Here is a 23,220-nt window from a genome sequence, read left to right as displayed (position 1 = left end):
GAGTAAACACAAAACCGAAATCTTCAATGAAAAAAAAATACTAGTATTTCCCTCGTTCAGGCTCCACAAATTTAACGACACACACGATTCTATAAGTTGTCACTCATCTGAGCACAATATGATACTTCCTCTATCAGAAATTACTTGTGGCTCAAACGGATGTATTTTAGTGCCAGACACATCCGTTCGTCCGAAATTATCCATTTGAGTGACAAGTAATTCCGAACCCATGAAGTAATAGTTAATTAAGCGCATGACAAAGTATTTATTTGTTTCAGCGAGGCCGACAAATCTTGCAAGTCACAACATTGAAGGCGGACAAATCTTGCATTGTTTTCGCACAAAATTCTCGTAATATACATTATGGTAGTACAACTCAAACCACACAACAACATGCTTCGTGGTGTGCATAATCTTTAAGACATCTTACTTGCCGGGGACAAAGTTGGTGGCAAACGCCCATGCGTTGTTGTTGACTGGGTCAGCGATGTGGTCAGCGAGGTTCTCAAGTGGGCCCTTGCCCGTGACGATAGCTTGGACAAAGAAGCCGAACATTGAGAACATGGCGAGGCGACCGTTCTTGATCTCCTTCACCTTGAGCTCGGCGAATGCCTCGGGGTCGTCAGCTAGGCCGAGAGGGTCAAAGCTGCCTCCTGGGTATAGTGGGTCAACAATCTCGCCAAGTGGGCCCCCGGCAACGCGGTACCCCTCGACCGCACCCATGAGCACGACTTGGCATGCCCAAATAGCTAGGATGCTTTGCGCGGCACAAGGCTGGGGTTGCCGAGGTAGTCGAGACCACCCTCACTAAAGATCTGGGAGCCGGCCTTGAACCAAACGGCCTCACCAAACTTGACGCTGTTGCGGGCGAGCAACTCAGGGAAGACACAACCAAGTGCCCCAAGCATGGCCCAAGGGCAGTGGATCACCTCCAACTCCCGGTTCTTGGAGAACGTCCCTGGGTCAGCTGAAAGTCCGGCAGTGTCCCAACCATAATCGCCAGGGAACTCACCGGTGAGGTAGCTCGGGGGCTCACCGGAGAGTGGGCCAAGGTACAACACACGGTCGGCACCATACCATGGGCTGGCAGAGGAAACCTGCTTCGCCTTGGCTGCAGTCTTGCGCATGGTGACAGCGAGCCTCGCCGAAGAGAGCCGGTGACGACATGTTCTTCACCGCCTTGCCGGCAAAGGTGGAGGAGGAGAGGGACATGGTGGTGATCGCCATTGGAAGGCTGAGCAAAGTGTCGGCTGTATGGGTTCTACAAGAGATGAGTGAGTGTGGAGATGCCTTGAAATGAGAGGGAAGGTAGCTACTTATGGCAACGGAGGTGGCATAGGGCATCGATTTGGTGTGTAAGCTGACAACATAAAGATGGATAGGGAGAAAAATCTGCAGCTTCGATGCCATTGGTGCTGCACCAATCTCTTATTCTCAGAACACTTGACGCAATGGGAGCCAGGAAATGTTATCGCCGTGAGCTTGTGGCTAGAAGTAGCTGTGACTAGGATCTCCTTGGAGACAGCTGATTGGATCAAGTGTATGAGTGAGATCTGCAGGTTGGCATGCACAAGAAAGCATCGCGCAACGTTATACCGCGCGCACTCTGGTGAGCTGTTGTCCTCACGAATCTTTTAGCGTTCTGAAAATCAAAATAGGATGTACCATCTCATCCTAGTAAAAGATCACATTATTGGGCAAAGTCCATACATAAAGCTAGGTATACCCATTTTTACTCTAATGAAGATTGTAGGTCCATTTAATTGACATTCTACTGATAAGTAAATTAGTTTATTCCCGAATTAAATTAAAGTAGAGACTCATTATGCTGCCATAGAAACAAAAATACCACGTTTGGTAAAAAAACAAGACTACTAATTTTAACCCTGAAAGAAAATGCTTCTCCTTTCATTGTAAATCTCGAAAAGAAAAAACGGAGTGCCTGACATTACCACATAAATTGGGAAAAATGAAATGATGGAGACTATTACTTCTACGTGAAACTAATGTTAGTTTAAGATTTCATTTTCCCTAATTTATGGGATAACACACACATCTATAACTTCGTTTTTAATCGGAGCCTAGATGACTCCAAATAAATTGCATGCATCTAATTATGCATAATATTATTGTTTCACTATATTGCAATATATATTCACATACTTCAAAATCTGAATGCTTATTCAATTTCACCAACATGCTTATAATTTTGGGTTAATTATCCTTTTGCCCTCAGTCGTGTCCACTTGCTCAGTTTTGCCCCTAGTGTGCCCACACCAACTCGTTCCGTGAAAACTGGCGTCTGCGTCAGGTCAACCTTTTGACTCAGCCCTTACTGGTGGGACCAGGCGGCAAAGACGCGCTAGACGATCAGACCGGTGCACGCGTGGCTTGTGGGACCCAGCAAAGAGCCGTTGAGCAGAGAGCCGTTGCGGGTGTGCTATATAAGCGGGCGACAGAGAGCGGCACGCGGTGACCACGGCGACAGGGAGAGCGGGCGACACACAACACGGTGGTGACCACGGCGATAGAGAGAGAGAGGCGGTTGGAAGATAGCTGTGGAGGGCGCGGCGGCGTTGAGATCCCCTTCGGCTCCGAGCTCCATGTCTTCTTCAAGCTCCCGCGCCACCTCACGGATGCAGATCCCGACGCGCGTGGAGATGCCTATCTTCGTCTGTCCACGGTGTTGGTGGGCCGTTGATCGGAGGATTTCTCACACACCGAGGAACAAGAATCGTCCGTTCTACGTGTGCAGGGAGAATGGGGTAAGAATCGGGGCATTTGCACCATTTTCATGATCGGGATCTTTGAGCGATGGGTTCATCTTTTTGGCGTTCATGCAGGTGAAATGTTTCTTCCTTTGGGTCGATGCTTTGGCCAAGACTCTGATGAATGAACTGCAAGAAGAGTATGAAGAATGGTTGCGCATGCTGCCCCGAACGACAGTGGCGGCAGCACGAGCTCCGGAAGAAGAGATGGAGGGCGAAGCACGCACTGACAGAGAGCTAGCTGTTGCTGTTGAGCTTAGGATGTTGAAGAAGAAGGTTAGGAAGCTTGAAGATCAAGCACAAATACCCATTTGCAATTACTTTTGGGCATTTGTAGCTACGGTAATCGCACTGGGTGTAATGTTGAAATTGTATGGAAAGGCATGAATTATGGAGGAATTTGTAAGCTTGAAATTGTATGAGAAATTCACCTTGTTTAAATGTTGGTCAAAGTTGTTTAAATGTTGAAAAAAGAGAAGAAATGACCAATATTTAAAAATGTTAAAAAAAGGGAGAAGAAATGAGAAATTCAGAAATCAATGAAATGCAGCTCTCTGCTCTGCCTTTCTGTCAAAAAAAAGGTTCCTTTTTGGGCCAAATTCAGAGCGGAGAGCCAAGTGCCGGCTAGACTAATGGGCCAACTGCATCCAAATAGGCCCATTCGAGGGTGGGCAAATGAGATCTCTTGCGTGTTTTTCTGTTTTTTGTTCTGATTTAATTTAGGCAATAAATCATTTTATTTAATGCTGAAACTTTTTGTGGAAGCTAATTGAATTATTTTAGAGCCAATTATGTTTAGAATTTTTTTGAAGCTGTTAAATATTTAAGAGCAAAAAATTGGTGCAGCTGGGACTCGAACCCAAGACCGCGTGGGTTTGTGGCGTCTAGGGCTGCGCTGGTAACCGCTAGGGCAGATGGAAAGACTTTGACATGCCTAGGGAAGGAAGCTATAAATAGTGAGACCGTTACTTGGTTTAGGATTTAAAAACACATGTTTGTACTGAATATTTGCACACGCTGAGAGTGGTTTTCTTTTGTTTTGAACTGAAATTTTGAAGGGTTGGAAACGTATGCTTGCACTGCCACATGATTCTGGTTAGAGTGGCACTTGGTTTAGGATTTAAAGGGAATAAATATGCACGTTAATTCATGACTTGGTTTAGGGAAGAAATGTGCATGTTTGGGCACAAACATTTTTGAACACACATAATAACTTGGATAGATAAGATGCAACACACGTACCCTTACATAGATGGGTACCCTACATAGTCCAGGGACACGACACGGCACACACGACATAGAAAAGCAACAAAATAAAAACCATAAAGCTAAAATATGACGAGCTTGACGAACAAACTTCACTCCGGGCTCGCACCCCTTCTTGAACATCTTCATCTTGACCTTTCTTCCACCTTGGCCGCACGCCCCTTCAACACCGTCTTCAACTTCATTCCTCCTCATCGTTGTAGGGAAGGGAGTGCATCTGGTTTTCAGTGGGGAAGATGCACTTGTTGTTGGTGAAGATGTTGTACACCGTGAAGATGGACTCGCAGCCGCACCAAAACACTTGGCCCAGGAGCTCGCGCGCGTCAAATGGGTTGGTGAAGGTGACCGTAAGCAGTAGGAGGATGCCGATGCGGTCACGAACCTCGTTGATGGTGTACATCCTAGGCGAGCCCCGTGGGAGGTGGGCATAGCCGACTCCGAGGAAGGCGCGGGTGAGGTCGACAGACCCCCTCCACCTTGAAGTCGCCCACACACGGAGCTGCCTCTCCACGAGCACGCCCAGTGGATAGCGCAGCTCCGGCACGACAGGTGGTCGAAGGAGGGCTCGGTCGCTTGGGTGTTTGAAGTTGGAGAGAATGGATCTAACTTTTGGATGGTGAGTGGGAGAGGAAGAGAGACACCCCATATAAATAGGCCCGTGGGAGGGAGATGAAGAAACAAGGGATTATAATGGTACGTGTGTGAATCCGGACGCGTGTGTGTATCCTTTAAGTTATGAACCCTTTAATTTTGGCACGGAAATGATGCATGGGGCGCGTGCGTGCATCTGAATCACCGCATGGAGCTCTTTGACCGGGCGCGTGCATCTAACTCACTGCCGTTATCTGAAACAATGCAATTCTGAATCAATACGTGTATGGCCACGTCGCTCGCCTCGCTCGCATGCATGCACGTCCGCCTCCTCACGTCGCCGCCCTTCCCATGCATGCGGGCTTGGAAAGGCTGAAATGGGCAATTAACTGCCCTCAGGTCCAGACAAAGAGGCGGGCCAACGGTCTATCCAGCGCGCCTGATACCTATTGAGAAAAAAAATAGCCTAGCCAATCAGATTGCATCTCGTGGATCGCCCCCTTCTCCCAGTAGATATCTTCTAGAAGGTTTAGATCGATGGTCCTTGATCGCTGCTAGGGTTAGATGGACGGTCCCTGTTCAGCGCTAGGGTTAGCGGGGTTTGGGAGGGGTTTGGAGCAGTCAAATATAGGTTTGACCAGATTTCAAATGAGCATAATAAATTAAATAAAAAATAGAAAAATGAAAAATCTGCGCACATAGTCTTCTTATGTCATATACTAGCGATTTATGTTGATAAACAAGGTTTACATACATTTAAAGGAAAAGTTCATGTGTATCATGTGATATCTCAAGTATCTCAAGCTCTCATGAAGTGAAGAGAAGTGTTTTGGGGAAATGAACATGAAAATTTCAAAAAAACTCACCACAACTTCATTTTGGAGTGACTAAGAAGGATCCAGGCTTAGTTTTTCATTTTGATGTTTTAGAGTTGTTTAAATCTTGGTCAAAGTTAGGTTTGACCAGAATTCAAATGAGCAAAATAAAAAAAATCAAAAAATGGAAAAACCAGCGCATATAGTCTGTATATATAGAATATATGTGTAGGAAAGTTATTTGGCTGATTTAGGCAAGGTCGAAAAAAACCTTTCTTAGAAATGAGGCCATTTACCCTACCTTTGGACTCCTTTTTTTAGCACATTTTTTGTGAAAATTTCAAAAACCTCACCACAGCTTTATTTTGGAGTGACTAAGAAGGATCCAGGCTTAGTTTTTTATTTTGATATTTTAGACTTGTTTAAATCTTGGTCAAAGTTAGGTTTGACCAGAATTCAAATGAGCAAAACAAAATTTAAAAAAAATCAAAAAAAGGAAAAACCAGCGCACATAGTTTGTGTATATAGAATATATGTGTAGGATAGTTATTTGGCTCATCTAGACAAGGTCAAAAAAAATCTTGCTTAGAAATGAGGCCGTTTACCCTACCTTTGGAGCTCTTTCTAGCACATTTTTCATGAATGTGAGTTTACCAAAGTTTTGAAAGAATTACAACATCCATATAGCATGTCAAATTTGAAGTTCTAACATAGGTCCAACATCGTTCAAATCGTAGTTCTAACATAGGTCCAACATCACTCAACAGAAACACAACATTATTCATAATGTTTAATAATTATTCATAAATAGTGTTGGGGCTTCTGTCTGTTCTTTGAGCTTCTTGCCATCACTTTGCTCCTCGTGCATCTTGTGCACACTGCTTCTTCTCTTCTCCTCTTGGTTGTCGGTACCTTGCGCGTCTTCTTCAAACCTACTCACTACAACAAGTACCCCCATTCACCAACGCATCGATGTGTTGCCGTATGTCCATATAAGTGTTGCAGAGGCCTACACCAACGGATTAATATGCGTTGCCATTAGCGGCGTTGCAAGGGTCTACAACAACGTATATACATGCGTTGGTAAACGGGGTCAAGAAGCGTTGGTAGATAGCAACATATGGAGTTAGGGCCTAACAACACGTCATATGCGTTGCTATCTACCCTGTACAAAAGGATTTTTGGATTCACATATATGTATGTCATCCGGCCCAGTATTGGTTGGATCAAGCCCAAATTTTTATTGGGTTGTGACCATTTCTGCCATACTGCTTGAATTATTTTTCTCAACAATTGTTAGTTGGCCTGATTCTATAGGGACTAATTTTCCATTGACCAAGTCAACTACCCAACAGAATATATTTTCAGTAAACATCAATGCTAATTCCATATCACGATTCATAGTACACATTCCACATAGCATCCTGATGCAACATGTAGCATCAATAGAGAAATAAATTAACAAATGAGTGTTTTCTTGAGTCTTGACCCCCGAACATAATTGTATAGCTCTCCTCTTTATTGAGGGTACATTTGCTGAAGGCCTCTTATCCCGACTTCTTGAAGGCAGCTAGAGTCTTCGTGGTCCTTATTTGTCCATCCTAACTTCTTGAAATATGACTTGCATATCATCCTGTCACAATAATAGGGGTAGAATTTGCAGCAAAGACGTAAACATATTGGTAGGCATGAGTCACAATTTAGTATTAACTGTTCTCCTTAACTGTAGCTGATGTAAATATTACCTAAAATTTTACATTTTACAATACACTACTTTATAATATTCACCATGTTATTTCAACTATGCTGATAAGAAAACCATATCAAGTGAGTGACAAACAAATTAAGTGCCTCCGAGGTATCACCTTATAAGCTTACCAGAATAGAAGTCAGATCTTCCTGACACAAACCAAGATCATTACCATCAGAGATGTGCTTGTCAAATAGGACTCCAATTTTTTAACAATCCATTTTCTTCAAAAACAAGCATTACTCTGCCTCGATGACCATACTTGGGGCCCCTAAAGACCAACCAAGAGCATTATCAAGATGTATATGGAAATAATATGGTCACAATCATGACAAAAAGATATTTGTTTATTTTTTGCTTGAACTCCAATACACACATATATAGTGAGAACAACAGATTCATTGGTTTTGCAAGTCAGCTGAAAATAAATCTTAATTAGATATCTAAGATCATTGTTGAGTTTATTGATAAAGTCATTACCGTCATCCTCGTCTTCATTGTAATCGACTCTTCCCTTTGCATTTGCACCATACTCCACACTGTGTGATTTATTATGTTATCTTGTCATAAGCTTTCTTTGCTGTCTCTGGAGATAACAACCCATGCTCCAATAACCTGCACTTGTATCAATGGTATGATTATCATGTATAATGTAGTGTTGTTACTGCAAACTAGGTAGTTCTATAACGAATCATCTCTGAATGATGATCCAAAGCTACTACTTGAAATATGCTAAACTAGGCCAAAATAGATTTAGAAATCAATGAGAGTAGCTGAGAATTCTCTCGTGGGCAGTACTGTTAGAATAGCTGGGAGAATCAAACCTATTTCAACACACGGCACATAGCATTGAGAAATCAATCAGATTGGTGTGCACTGTGTGACGAGCTAGGATTTGAGACACAAAAATAAATCAGACAGACTAGCTGGGGACTACACCATAAATTTGTGTCCACGTACTATACTTACTAGTACCTGGTGAATACGTAACTGGTGGTTATTAAGGAGACGAGGTGGCATACCTACAAGAATTCAGCCATCTCATTGGAGGGGAACTGGTGGACAGTAATTCATTAAACTAGGTGATACAGCGCGTTGCTGCGGAAAGGAATATAAATATACCTATTTATAGAATTACAGGCAGAAAGGTCTAGAAAAAGTAGTTACATGGAATGAATATTAAAAAAAATTGCTAGTTGGCTGGTGGATTGCCGTGGCGCAAAATGATTCTCATGTGTAAAGTCTCTAATATAAAGGAAATAACACTGAAGCATCTAGATCAAAAGGTGGTTCGAATACTCATAAAATTTGGCTCAATGTTACAATTTGTCTTGATCCCTAGCAGTCTATATGAAAATCATCCTCATTACTGGGAGAAAAAAACATTACATATTAGAGAGCAAACTTTCCAATTAGAATTTTGGAATTAATACAACCGATCACCACAATTAATTTGTAACTATTAACCACAAAATGGCTATGTTTACATTTACAACTATCATATTACAAAAAAAGTGGACCAACAATAATATATTTTATGTAAAAGTGGTATAACAAAACTAAGTGAAACACTATATACTAAAACATTGAGAGGTTGCACTGAACACTAAAATTCCATAGAGCATCTTCCAAAATAATAGTGGAACAAAGTCTCCATATGTCCATTGAGCAGTCCAACAAATTAGTGGGAAACAAAATTCTCACCTGAAATATGGAGTCTCACAAACAAATAATGAATGGGTCACCTTTGCGACAAAAGACATGATAAATGACTTTTTCCATAAATGTTAATTATGTCTGCTTGTGAAATATGCCCTCTTCATGGATGCAAACTAATCTTATATTCAACAACCAATAGCATATTTAAGTATTATAAGGTGCAAACAATAAACTTAAACCTCAATATAAAGATGAAACAATTTATTTTTAATTCAAAACACTGACCTCAGCTTCTTGATCTGAGCAACAAAACAGTGTATGTATTGATATTTTTGCCACACTCCGCTATGAACAAATAACAGTAAGAAAAAACTGCATGGAAAAACAGGGTGCATTGTGCCAATGCATGAAGTGAGCAAAGAAATCAAAATCACATAGAGAAAAGGTCACAACATAGATGTGCGCGATAATAATTTAGCATCCATTAAAATTTCAGTTGGTATATAATGACCTATTGAGAAGAGTACTTGTATCTAAGAACATATATACTCCAAGTTAGGGAATCTCCAGCCGCGCCCCCAGGAAGGCCTCCCCAGACGTTTTTTTCGCGCCGGCGCTAAAAAAACGGCCCAGTCGCGCCCCCAGGAGCCCGATTTTCGCCGGCTTGGGCCGAAAACAGCGCCGGCGGACCCAGCCCGAACCCGGCGCGCTGGGGGGCGCCTGGGGGCGCCGGGCGAACTGTTTTGGCGCGAAAAAGCCGCGGGCCCGCTGCGTCAGCGACACGGCTCTCTTCTCGGCCCTTCGTCGTCCTCATCGCCTCGTTTCCCGCGGCGAATCAATGCCAAAGCTGCCGCGCTGCCGCGCCGGTCAGCCTTCACCATTGATGCCTCACGGGCGGCGCAGTGAAGACCGGACAACGCGCGTCCCTCGCCCTCCCTCGCCCGCCACGCGTACACACGGTGACACGCGTGCCTTGGCCTATATATGAAGCGCCCCGGCGCACTCGGCGACTCACACTCTCCCGCCGCCGTCGTTTCCTCCCTCTCCTCTCCTCTCTTTCGCCGTCCCCAGTTCACACCCATGGCCGAGCGCTTCCCAGGCGACGGCGCGGCGGCGAACGGCTTCGGCCGCCGCCATCTTCACGAAGACGAGGCTCGCCTCCTTTACGAGGCCGAGTACCCGGTCCCGCCGGACATGCGGGTGCCCGGGACGTGGAGGATCAGCGCGGGCGGCATGCCGGTGCACCCGGTACCGACCGGCGCGGCGCGGCGCGGAGATCGCACGCATCCGCTCGAACCTGCCGCGTGCGGCGAGGGAGGCGCCACGGTACGCCCCCGACAGCCCGCTCTGGGAACCTTACTTCCGCCGCCGTCAGTCCGAGCAGCTCGAGGCCACCAACGGCATCGTGCCCTCCGGCAGGCTCAACGCCGCCGGCCGGCGTCTGTGGTGGGGTGTGCCCGGGCGCACGTTGGAGGTCGTCCTCAAGTACATCGAGGGCAGCAACACGCCGCGCCTGGAGTACCCCGCTCCCCCTTCCTTCTCACGCCGCCGGGGAAGCTCCTGGACCCCGAGGCGCATGAAGACCGGGGGGTCCTCCTCCTCGTCCGGCGGCTCGCCCTGCCTCCGCCCTGTCAAGCCGAAGCCCCAGGACACGCCGGTCAGCGCGCGCACCCGCAGCTCCGGCGGCGCCAACGCCTCTCCACCAACCGGCCGCTTCGTCCTCACCGAGCCCAAGCCGGAGCCCGTCCTCCCCGCGGAGTACGAGGAGATAGCCCGACGCGGCTTCTCCGACGAGGACGCCATGCGGTGGGCGCGGGATGACTACCTCCGCGACGAGATGGTCCGGCAGCGCCGGGCCCTGGAGGAGATCGCCGCCCGCAAGCGTGGGCGCGAGGACGAGCACAGCGTCGTGGTCCTCGACAGCGACGAGGACGACGACGACGCCCCCGGACCGTCCAACCCGCCGTGCCAACCGGGGGAGGGATGCAGCAGGGACGGCGGAGGCGGCGACGACGACGACGGCGGTGACTACACGCGATTCTACCGCCTCCTCGGCATGTAGAACCGCGTGGGCAAGCGGCGAGGAAGACGGCGGGGGTAGCCCGCGGTAGTTTTTTTTTTCTTTTTTGTAAAATATGTTTAAGTTTGAATGAACTCGCCGATGTTTGCGTTAAATTTGAGTCGTTTTTGTGCCGTATTTGACTTTTTTGACTAACCGTGGGCGCCACGACTGGGGGGCATCACGCCCCCAGTGCGCGGTTTAACGGCTGGAGGTGCCCTTAAAAGGCAACCTGGTGAAGTGCATGCACGCACCTGGACCGGGGAGTATTGAGGCGTGCAACGTGGTAGTATCAGATGATGCAGACTGCGGTGTGGGTAGTGGGAAGTAACTCCAAAGGCCGAATCTAAACGATAGGCCACACAGAAGCATGTCAAAGAGTGTTATTCATCATCTCATAGATGAACGTAAGCGCAGGGATGCTCACCTTATAAGCTGATGTGGCCGTCCCAAAGGTGGACTCTCTTAAGTCCCTATGGAATTCGCCTTTGATGATTTAGTCGGGCTTCTCGCTGCCCCCGACAGCTTCGGAGCGGAGCAACGACATGCAAAGGACTCAACGACTGTGCCTTGCTTGACGATCTAGGATCTCCGGCCAAGGATCGGCTGTCCAGCCCGCGTCCCAACACTCATAGAAACATTAAGGGGCAATACATAGTGGCAATCATGGCGGAGGAGGTTCGAAGGAGAGCAGGGGCAGGTGGTCGGCACGACGGACCAGCAGCAAACCTCCCATTAATCAGAGAAAAATTGGGGGTGAGGCGGACTGGTGGGCGTGGCAGAGGAGGTCTGGAGGAGAGCAACGACGGGCGCAGGTTGTCTCGGCTATGTCTTCCTCGAAGATCTGGGTGCTCGGCGATTGTACCGCGGCCCGACCTGTGACCCATTAATCGACGGTCTTGGAGGAGGATTTGTAGCACTGAAACACAAAGGCGTTGTTTGCTCAGTTAAATCTAGCGATTCTTCAGCTGTTCTAGGGTAACGGAGGGATGGTAATGTGGTTGATTAATGCTGCAGTTTCATCTGCATTTTTAGCTATATTTGTGGTGGCGGAAGAGATAACGACGGGGATGAGATTGGCAACGTGGGGAAGATGACCGTACTCATGGGAACCTAGCACGCATGGGCTACAGCCCATGTACCATATGTTGGCTTCCAGAGCCAGCCCAGAAGCGACAGGTCCAGCTCTAGCCCAGTACGAAAACTTTTTGATATGAGCCCAGTACGAAAACTTGAGCGGACAGTGCGATCGAAGAATAAGAGGGGCGCTGTGGTAAATCGACCAATCGTTATTTTCCACTTAGCGGTGGCAAGTCTCGGTAAATTGCATCCAAACATGATCAGACGGCTGCAGGATGTTGAACTATACTGCATCAACGGCTATGAGAATTCGGATGACGTGGCTTCATGAGGATTCAGGAAAATCAGACAGTGGGGTGCCCCTATTTAGATACAGAAGATATCCTGGGCTGTTCCTTCGGCCGAGTTTGGAGGATCTTGGATGAAGCTAGCATTATGGACAGCACATTAGATCACATAACATGGTTAGATTGAACTGCAAGCTTGCTTGAAATCGACACTAATTAGCAATTGAGTTGGGAATCAATCAGATTCATAAAGCTAGCAAAAATCTGAGGACGCTATGTGTGGAAGATGAAATAGCAGATGCAGTGTGCGAAAATTAACCAGATAGATATACCTGAGGCGAACGTATGAGCCATTGGCGGGGCAGAGACAATTGGTGATGCGATGCGGAGGGAGGCCGAATCTAATGACGTCCCACATCGGCCTCGGTGCTGTCACATGATCCAGAAGAACAGAGCGAGGACGTCGGTGGATGGGAATGATTGACGTAGATGGGGAAAGGTTGTGACCGGATTCCCCACCGTGCTCGACTTCGTCCCCGTCGGCGGCGGGTAGGAGAGCAGCGAGTCAACGTCGACGGGGGCGGGGGTAGCCGGTACGAGAGGAAAGGCGCCATAGAGGCTACATCCGGCGACTCGACGAGGAGGGGGGCCGTGGAGGCGCGAGCGGTGGTTGGCCAGACGAGAGCGGCGGCGCTATTACAGAGGGCGGTTGCAGGGAGAGGTCCGGCGTTGCGGTGGTGGGGTTTGAGGGATATGAAAATCAGGGTTTCTTTAGATCTATAGTAAAAATATATGGTGGCCGGAAATTTCCAGATCCCGCCACGCGTGTCCGCAATTTTCAACGTCGCGCACTTTTTCTTTTGCATGATAGTAGTATGTACTCCCTCCGTTCTTAAATATTTGTCTTTTTAGAGATTTCAAAAAGTGATTACATACAAAGCAAGATGAGTGAATCTACACTCTAAAATATGTCTATATACATCTATATGTGTAGCTCATTTAAAATCTCTAAAAAAACAAATATTTATGAACGGATGAAGTACTATATTGTTAGTTTTGATTTGATTGATGGGTTCGAAAATTCCTAGATGAACCACTCTATAGTGTTCATCTCAACAAGTTGAACAAAAATACGTGTTTATATGTTGCCAGTTCAAAAATATAAACCACTTGTATTCCACAGACGCAGATCTTTGGAACATGGGGCCAATGCACCGAAATGGAAAAAACAATTTTAGTGAAAAATACCAAAAGGAGAAAAATTCTGAAACTTTATTTGTAACAAACGTGGTCTGGTGTAATACTCGTGTGAAAAGTTTCATGGATTAACAACTCTAGTCGTATTCTCGACAAAGAAAAACAGAATCGCACTATATAAAAGTTACTATTCACACATTGTATCTCAACATTGTTTTCTTGGCTTCCGAATCGATGGAAGCAATTCATTTGCGAAACAATTCACATGAGTGTAATACATGCATGTTTGATTCCAATAAATTAAAGATTTTTGTCTGTTCTTGAATTTTAAAAAATCGGGTGCAATGGGACCCGAGACCCATTGTCTATTTCTGGATTTCCACTGTCTAATAATAGTGAAACCTAAATCATGTCCTTTGTGGGACACATGTCATTGTGGATATATCCACCGCTTCCCCTCTAGCTTTCTCTCTTCGCACGAACGTCTCTCCTTCACGCGTTCTTCGTTGTTCGCCTCCTTCCCCTTCCCATCTATCGTTCATCACACTCAAGAGGAGAGGGCTTCCATGACGACGACAACCACCCGCCCATCGCTGCTACGAATCGGGAGGAATGACGGCGATCACCACCTGCTGCTCCATCCGCACCGCAAACAGTTGTTCTTACTGCAAACGAAGGAAGACGCGACCACCGGTTGTTGCATCTTCACCATGGCGCACCACTGTTGTTGCAAACAGGAAGGGGCAATGGTTGCGACCCGCATCACTACATTCTTACGTGGTGAAGCTCTCGCCTGCACTGTCAGGGGTGCTGTAAACCCACGACTGTAGTGGCACAATTGCTGCAAGTGGGGGCGGCATACGTAGCACCTAGGGGGTTGCTAAAGGCGGGGGCGACGCCCGCCGCACAGTTGCAATGCAAAACACAGGCGAAGGACGGGTTGCTTGCCGCACTGATGCGATGCAACATGCAGGAGGAGGCACTGCTCACCACACTACTACGACCCAACATGCGTGACGCAAGGGAAGGCTGTAGCCGCTGACGGCCGGTGCTGCAACGTAGAACGGAAGGGGAGAATGGAAGCCGACAATGCTTACCTCACAATTATGGGCAACATGCAAGAGGAGGAGGGGTTGCTCGTCACACTGTTGCGACAACACACGTGATGAAAGAGGAGGCGGGTACCGCATGATCAGGGAGGCCGGAAGCGGGCATCGCTTGCCACACAACTGCAACACAACACATAAGGGGAGGGGAGGCACGACACTAGAGGAGCCAACAATGCTATGATGCAACTCGACGACACACTGTTCTTGTGATGCAGCACTCCCGACGTTGCTATGACGGCTTACTGATGATGCTGCGTGGCGAATGTGACCCAAGACTGAGGGGAAATCAAGGACATACCATAACTAAGAACAAAAACGGAGAGGTTCACTACTCCTTTGACAGTTGGCGAGGTAGCGGGACCAAAGAGACGAAGGGGGTCGATGCTGCAACGTCGAACCCTAGGCTTTTCTATGTTTTTTCATGCTTCCTTTTTTGCTATTAACTATTTTTTATATGAAAACTTTTAAATATACGATGAACCTTTTTTAAGTGCACAATACACATATTTACATATATTACAAAGAATTTTAAAACAAATTGTAAATATTTTAATATATAACACTGTTAAATATCTCTTTGAACATTTTGAAATACACGATGAACTCCTTTTTTCCCAAAAAAACATTTAAAAGGTACTCCCTTCGTTAAATATCTCTTTGCACTAATATTGTAGGGAGTATGATTTTAAAAAATACATGATATTTTTTACTTAAATATACGGTGAAATTTTATTAAATACGTTACAAATATTTAACAAAGACACAGTGAATATTTACCAAAAACAATTTTTTTATATGTGTGAACACTTCTGAAACTTTAATGTTTTTTCAAGAAGCATGAACACACTTTAAATTTACAACAAAATGTACTTACACGAAAAAAATTGTCTTATTATTTTTACCAAATTATATAAATTTAGTAAAATATCTTTTTTACATAAATGGGCTCTTCATTTCTTTAAAGTTGGATTTCAAATTATCATACCCGTACAACTGTACAAGTAGCATATTGTTTTTTAGTTGTAATACACAAGTAGCAGGGATCAACTACTTCGTACAAGGAACAACTTTTCTTTACTGAGAATACGTACACATAGGACCTTTTTAATTAAGAAATAATAAAAGTACAAGTAGCAGAGCTGATCGATATTAAAAAGCAGTATCCTAAAAAAATATTAAAAAGCAGCATCGGCCCGATTGGCATTTTTTTTAGAAACATCGGCCCGATCGGCTAGCCCCCTGCGCACGTCCTATGGGCCCCAACTTGCGAAGGGGCATCTGAGTTGGCATTGTATTTATCTAAGTGAAATCAATTTACTAATCACGTTGTCAACATAGTTGAGGCGGTTTGTCTTTCTCTCTGTAGCCGAGAGGTTGCTGGTTCGAGTCTCTTGCCCTTTTTGTGTGTGTGTGCAGAAATAATATCTGCAGCTTGTTCGAGTCTTATTTTCTCCTTCCACTTCTTGTATAGAAGCAAAGTATTCGTTGTTCCTCACAGCAATAGCAACATACATGTTTCCAACACATATACGCGTAACTATGGCAGAGAGGTTACAACACATTCCTAGATCATTGCAACTCATCCGTTGCTATATGGGGGTTGTTGTTGTAGTGACTGCAGAGCTGTGCAAAACATAAAGGATAGTGAGATAATGTCAAGTGATAAATGTACAGTAGCATTTGAAATATTTACATACCTAGCAGAACTCACAACAATAGAAGGTTGGTCACCATTTGGAGCCTCACTTGGATCACATTTGGAGCCTCATTTGGATCACCATTTGGAGCCTCACCTGAATCATCATTTGGAGGATATTTTGGATCATCATCAAAATCATGCGGCTGTTGACCATCATCATTTGGAACCTCGTCAAAATCCTCATCTGATGCAACTGGCTGTTGATCTTCAATTTCATCATCTATTGAGGCAACTGGCTGCTGACCAACATTTTCATCGAAGCCTTCATCGAAACTCTCTCCGAACGCCGGATCTACTATGTTATCACAATACTTACCAAAATGACCAGACCCACCATACCTTGTGCACTTACGCTTCCTTGCTCCAAGTCCAGCTCCTTCGCTGCGAGGTCTGATTCGACTGTTCCTTGGTCTACCTGCTGCTCTCTTCAGAACTGGAGCGCAAAGCTTGAATCCAGGGTCCACAATGTCCCATTGTTGTTTTCCTTCCATAGCAGGCAAGGCATACGCATATGTGGCCTTGAACCTTGCAATAGAGTAGTAATCATGCACATACTGTTGTATGTTCCTTCCTGGACCTGGGAGAGAAGTGATGAAAAACAAGGCATGAATGCATGGCAACCCAGTTATCTGCCATTGCATACAACTGCAAGTTCTATCTTTTAAATTCACTGGATATCTCCATTCACTCTTCTCTTTATCCAAATATGATATCTCTGTTGTGGTACCCGAGCAAAGAGTCATGTTCATTTCCAAGCCTGTTGTTTTCTGCTTCAATTCATTCATCACGACAGGGATGATAATGTGGCCCATGAATTTTGCCTCGGCTATTCCTGCACGATAATGAAATTTCTGCATTTATTCTACCATTATCCTATCAAGCAAATCCACCACATAATGACCTTTTAGTTTGCGGATCGTTGAGTTGAAATACTCTACTAGATTATTGTGCACATAGTCAACTTTGCTTAGTTCACTGAATTGGCTTCCGGCCCATAACTTGGAGTGGTGTGTTTCCAAGTATTCTTTCACTTTGGGATTCATGTATAACTGTCTCAAGTGGTAGTTTTGCTTCTTCACACTGCAAGTCAAAGATACTGGCCATAAATTGTCGGTATACACCTTTCCTTTGAATTTCTTCACAAAATTTGCAGCAAGGTGACACATGCATTCCCGATGCTCTACTCTAGGGAACAGATTGTCAACGACCACTTCTAAACCTTTGCAGGCATCTGTATGAATTACCAACCCATTGGGATGTGCAATAGCCCAGCGCAGATTATGCAAAAACCAAGTCCATCTCTCCTCAGACTCTGTCTCCAGCACACTGTACGCAACTGGAAATACAAAACTGTGTGCATCAACTGCACAAGCTGCTACTAACTATTCTTTAAACCTCACTGTAAGAAAAGTAGCATCAATAGCCAAATAAGGCCTGCAGCCTGCCAAAAAACCGCGGCGACAAGCCTCAAAGCAGACAAAAACCCTCCTAAAGTATTCCTTCGTCTTTGTCACACCCCTGAATGTGTACTCCATGGTGTGGTGGTCAATATCTAAAATACTACCTGCGCTGATCCTCTCCACTTCACCTTTGAATGCATACAACAATTGAAAACTTTCCTGCCAGTTATCATAAATAGAATCCATAGCATGTTGTTTACCATTGAATAACCTCATGTATGGTAAATCTATATTGAACTTGTCTTTGATGTTCTTCTGCAATTCCTTTGGACCCACTTGCTGGTTTTCTTTCACCTACTTCTTTACTTCTTCTGCCACCCATCTTGACTTTGCTCTACTGACTGTATCCTTCCTAAGGGTTGATTCCTGGCATGTGTGCCTGAAAGGGTTCACTTTAACCTGAAAATTCGTGCTATTTCGCATTTTAGATGCGAGCATCCTCCATGGACAACCCTCAGTCAGGCAGTGCACTCTGTAATGTACTTGATCGCTCTTGTCAATTTTGAAAGTATGTTCTACCTTGATGCAGTATGTCACAAGTGCATTTCTACACTCAGTCATGGATGCAAAAATGGTACCTTCTTCCGTACGAGGGATCAAAGGGTCCTATTCAACAACTGCAAGGTCTTCGTCTTCACCCACCGCGTCGTCATCCACACGGACTGCATTCTGAGCCTCATCTTGGTTTTCAGCCTGAGGTGCCCGTCTAAATTCTGAATAACATCATAATATAGCTTCTCTTCATCAACCCCAGAATTGTAGGAATCAGGCTCCACTTCAAGGGGGACTCTACTGCCAGTGCCCACGCTTGTCGAGCCACCACGTTGTCGTGCACCAACTGAACTGTTCTGGCTAGAGCTGCCATTACGACGACTTGGTTCTCCCCGAGATGTTGCACTAGCCATCCTAGGTCCAAATGCCTGCTCAATCACATCAATTTGCGGCCTCACATTAAAATTCTCTTTCTCCTTATGCCCAGCAAACATGATAGCCAACTCTTCATCATTACTAACTGTCACCCATCTCTTTTCCCATCATAGTATTTGTATTCCACTTCATCAAGCAAACCCCAAGGATATTGGCTACAAATTACCTCCCCAAATTGTCCGAAACTCCAATTACAAGCCATTGGCAACCAATAATCAAAACCTCCTTGGAATTTCTTCTTAATCTTTGCATTCAACATGTACCTGTCCCTTCTAATGTGCACCAAGAAATCAAACCACAACTCCATCCTCGTGCTTTAAACAGCTCCACCAGCCCCCCACCTATTAGCGCTCTGGCCGGGCGCCCGGAAGGAGGCCGCGGCGTGGGTCGAGCAGGTGGCGGGCGCCCCACCCGTGGCGTCGCAGGAAGGTGGCGGGCGTCGCAGGTAGCGGTGGATCAGGACGGCCGCGGACATGACCACGGCAGTGCAGCTGGTGGCGGCGTAGGTGCTGGCGGCGGTGCGGGACGGCCAGCCGGCGGACGGGACAGAGTGGGCACGTCGAGTTGGCAGGTTATTAGAACCCTAGGATTGATTTGGGGATTTTTTGCATGGTCCCACATGTCAGCTCCGAACCCACGTCCACACGGTCTCACGTGTATGCTCCGGACCCACGCTACCACTAACGCCGGCGGACGGAATGGACTAAAATATGGTCGTTTGGCCTCGTCATAGTAGCTGCACATGGACCAGGGGCAAAACTGAGCACAATTCGCAACTGAGGGCAAAACTGAGCACATGAACACCACTGAGGGCAAAAGGATAATGAACCCTATAATTTTCACTTATAATTATGTATGTTTGATTTTTGTATATTTAGATCTTAAAGTTGGGCAGGAATCTGATAAAGAAATACAAGTTGTAGTTTTCTAAAAGGCAAATCTTGGCGTGTGGTTGATTCTAATGCCGCCCTATCTTTCTGTTTTGATGATGATCATGCAACAACATTTATATTGTGCAAAATTTATGATAGCTATCTTTTGTAAAAGTACATTTTAATGTCTATGTACTCCTATATGATTTCCGAAGAATAACAATAGTTCTTAATTTGTTTGAAATAAAATGAGCACAAAATAGAGACTGCCGTGTTGATCTATAGGTGGATGTCCACCCATCGCCGGCTCCAATAATTTGCCATCCACCACAATTTCATAGCATCGATGCCTGCCTTCTCGCATCCCGCTCCTCAACTAAATCGATTACCTCCCCACAGTGACACTGTCTTCTCAATTCAGACAACAACATCCGGTGGTGAGTCGAACCACATGGCTCTGGGCCATGGTGGGCTTTGGGGAGGGTTTTCCTGTGATAGCAAGGAGGGGTGCTTGAAATATACTCCCACCGTTCCTAAATATAAGTCTTTGTAGGGATTTCATTAGATGGAATACATATGGAGCAAAATGAATGAATCTAAACTTGAAATGCATCTATATACATCCGTATGTGGTTCATAGTGGAATCTCTACAAAGACTTACATTTAGGAACGGAGGGAGTATAATGGAGACAAAGGAGGGTGAAGGATTTGCTATGGGTGGTTGAGTTTGGGGGAGATCAATTAGTTGGGGTGGATACCATATTGGACTCTCTCTTATTGATGGCACATGCTATGGTTGAGGCAATGTATCGGGTGAAAACGATCAATATTAGTTGTGTGGTGAAATTGGGTAAGAAAATAACATGATTGGTTTAAGAACTGCATCAACATAAAAACATCTAGGAGTTTGGTAGTTCTTAGTTGATTTGCATTTGCTAAAAGAATAGCCCAGTAGGTTTAGGGGCAGCGAAACAACAGCTAAAGTGGTGATTATGACATGGGACATGGGGATGATCGTATAGGATGCAGTGATGTTGTAGCTGTCAGGTTTGGACCGGGCTTAATTTGGCTTCATATACAATAGACCTACTTGCATTCATCTTTGTATTAACTAAGAAAGTAACAATGGGTGCTTTTATGACAGGTTTGATAAATTTGAAGTAATTGCACGGAGGTACTTCTTCGATGGAGAAATCTAACAATGCTTTCCCCTATGACGATGGCATGTGCGCATAGAAGCCAAACATGAAAACGTGGCGAGACAACCATTATTGGTTACTACATCAATGTGTATGTGTCTCTAAATTGTCCAAATCATAAAGTAAAAAATGCAGATAGATCCAAAAAATCATTGATGCAATATAATTGGACACACTCTGTTTTGTTGCAAATTATGAAATGAAAATAAATCATGGCCCTTGCAACTGAGCGAGATGAATAGAGATCACTTAAGATGGTTGTCTTGATCAAAGGCGTGGAGAGTAAACACGAAACCGAAATCTTCAATGAAAAATATATATACTAGTGTTTTCCTCGTTCAGGCTCCACAAATTTAACGACACACACGATCCTATAAGTTGTCACTCATCTGAGAACAATATGATACTTCCTCTATCAAAAATTACTTGGGGCTTAAACAGATGTATTTTAGTGTCAGATACATCCGTCCGTCCGGAATTATCCATTTGAGTGACAAGTAATTCCGAACCCAGGAAGTAATAGTTAATTAAGCCCATGACAAAGTACTTATTTGTTTCAGCGAGGCCGACAAATCTTGCAAGTCACAACATTGAAAGCGGACAAATCTTGCATTGTTTTCGCACAAAATTCTCGTAATATACATCATGGTAGTACAACTCAAACCGCACAACAACATGCTTCGTGGTGTGCACAATCTTTACGACATCTTACTTGCCAGGGACAAAGTTGGTGGCAAACGCCCATGCGTTGTTGTTGACTGGGTCAGCAATGTGGTCAGCGAGGTTCTCAAGTGGGCCCTTGCCCGTGACGATAGCTTGGACAAAGAAGCCGAACATTGAGAACATGGCGAGGCGACCGTTCTTGATCTCCTTCACCTTGAGCTCGGCGAATGCCTCGGGGTCGTCGGCTAGGCCGAGAGGGTCGAAGCTGCCTCCTGGGTATATTGGGTCGACGATCTCACTGAGTGGACCGCCGGCAACGCGGTACCCCTCGACGGCACCCATGAGCACGACCTGGCATGCCCAAATAGCTAGGATGTTTTGCGTGTGCACAAGGCTAGGGTTGCCGAGGTAGTCGAGAGCACCCTCACTAAAGATCTGGGAGCCGACCTTGAACCAAACGGCCTCGCCAAACTTGACGCCATTGCGGGCGAGCAACTCAGGGAAGACGCAACCAAGTGCTCCAAGCATGGCCCAACGACAGTGGATCACTTCTAGCTCCCGATTCTTGGAGAAGGTCTCGGGGTCAGACGAAAGTCCGGCTGTGTCCCAACCATAATCGCCTGGGAACTCACCGGTGAGGTAGCTGGGGGGCTCACCAGAGAGTGGGCCGAGGTAGAGCACGCGGTCGGCACCGTACCATGGGCTGCGAGAGGAAACCTGTTTCGCCTTCGTTGCAATCTTGCACATGGTGACGTGGGCCTCACCGAAGAGAGCTGACGACGGTATGTTCTTCACCATCTTACTGGCAAAGGACGAGGAGGAAAGGGACATGGTGGTCGTCGCCATTGGGGAGCTATGTCTGGAGTCTGCTGTATGGGTTCTCCAAGAGAGGCGTGAGTGTGAATATGACTTGATAGGAGAGGGGGATGTGTAAGCTTTAAAATATAAACATGGATAGAGAGAAAAATCTTGAGCTTTGATGCAATTGGTGCTGCAGAGATCTCTTCTTGTCAGAACACTTGGAGCAGCGAGAACCCGGAAATGCTGTTGCTGTGAGCTTGTGGCTAGAAGTGGCTGTGAGTAGTATCTCCTTGGAGACTGCTGATTGGATCAAGTGTGAGTGAGACCTGCATTAAGAAGCATCGCGTAGCTTCACACCGCTAGCTGTTGTCCTCATGTATCCTTAGGCCCTGTTTGGTTCAGCTTTTATCGATGGATTCCGTTGCCGCGCAGCAGAATCTGAACCAAAGGGAGAACCCAGCAGAATCCGATTCGAGAAATCCGCTGCCAAAATCTGAACCAAAAGCGGAAGCAGCCCCGGACGTGCTTTCCAAAATCTGATTCCGCTGCGGGCCAAAATCTAAAAAAGCTGTATCAGCTGGTTTGCCAAATGACCTGCATCTTTTTCACATCAGATTTTCCATAGTTGTTTTTCCACAACAGATTTTCACAGCTGCTTTTAGAAATCAACAGCCGAACCAAACAGGGCCGCGTTCAGAAAATCAGAATAGGATGTACCATTAGGCCGTGGTAAAAGATCACATTTTTTTAGCCAAATTCCATACATAAAACTAGATATATTCATTTTTTCTCGAAAAATGTAGGTACACCTTAATTTGCCATTCAACTAACAAGTAAATTAATTTATTTAATTTATATCTGCACATTTTAGATTAAAGTAAATGACTCACGGATGCGGATCTTTAGAACCTGGATCTAGGCGCACCGCGCACTCACTAAAGCATTTTAACTTAGAAAAAAACATAATTTGGTAGCGAACATGGTCGAGTGTTCTAATCATGAAGGAAGTTCGCCAAG

At 45.5% G+C, this 23,220-nt stretch overlaps 1 protein-coding gene and 1 pseudogene across 1 annotated transcript; both read right to left on the bottom strand.

The window, feature by feature from the left end:
* Nucleotides 1-308: 308 nt before the first annotated feature.
* LOC119323564 lies at nt 309-1,273 on the bottom strand (annotated as a pseudogene).
* Nucleotides 1,274-21,432: 20,159 nt separating this feature from the next.
* LOC119324888 (chlorophyll a-b binding protein of LHCII type 1-like) lies at nt 21,433-22,249 on the bottom strand. Its single transcript, XM_037598652.1, has one exon. The coding sequence runs from the start codon at nt 22,246-22,248 to the stop codon at nt 21,448-21,450; it is 801 nt and encodes a 266-aa protein (XP_037454549.1). The 5' UTR covers nt 22,249; the 3' UTR covers nt 21,433-21,447.
* Nucleotides 22,250-23,220: the final 971 nt, after the last annotated feature.

This window comes from Triticum dicoccoides, chromosome 6B, assembly GCF_002162155.2.
Source record: "Triticum dicoccoides isolate Atlit2015 ecotype Zavitan chromosome 6B, WEW_v2.0, whole genome shotgun sequence".
In the NCBI taxonomy this organism is placed as follows: domain Eukaryota; kingdom Viridiplantae; phylum Streptophyta; class Magnoliopsida; order Poales; family Poaceae; genus Triticum; species Triticum dicoccoides.
The sequence above is the reverse complement of the archived record's forward strand: the minus strand, read 5'-3'. Positions and strand labels throughout refer to the sequence as shown.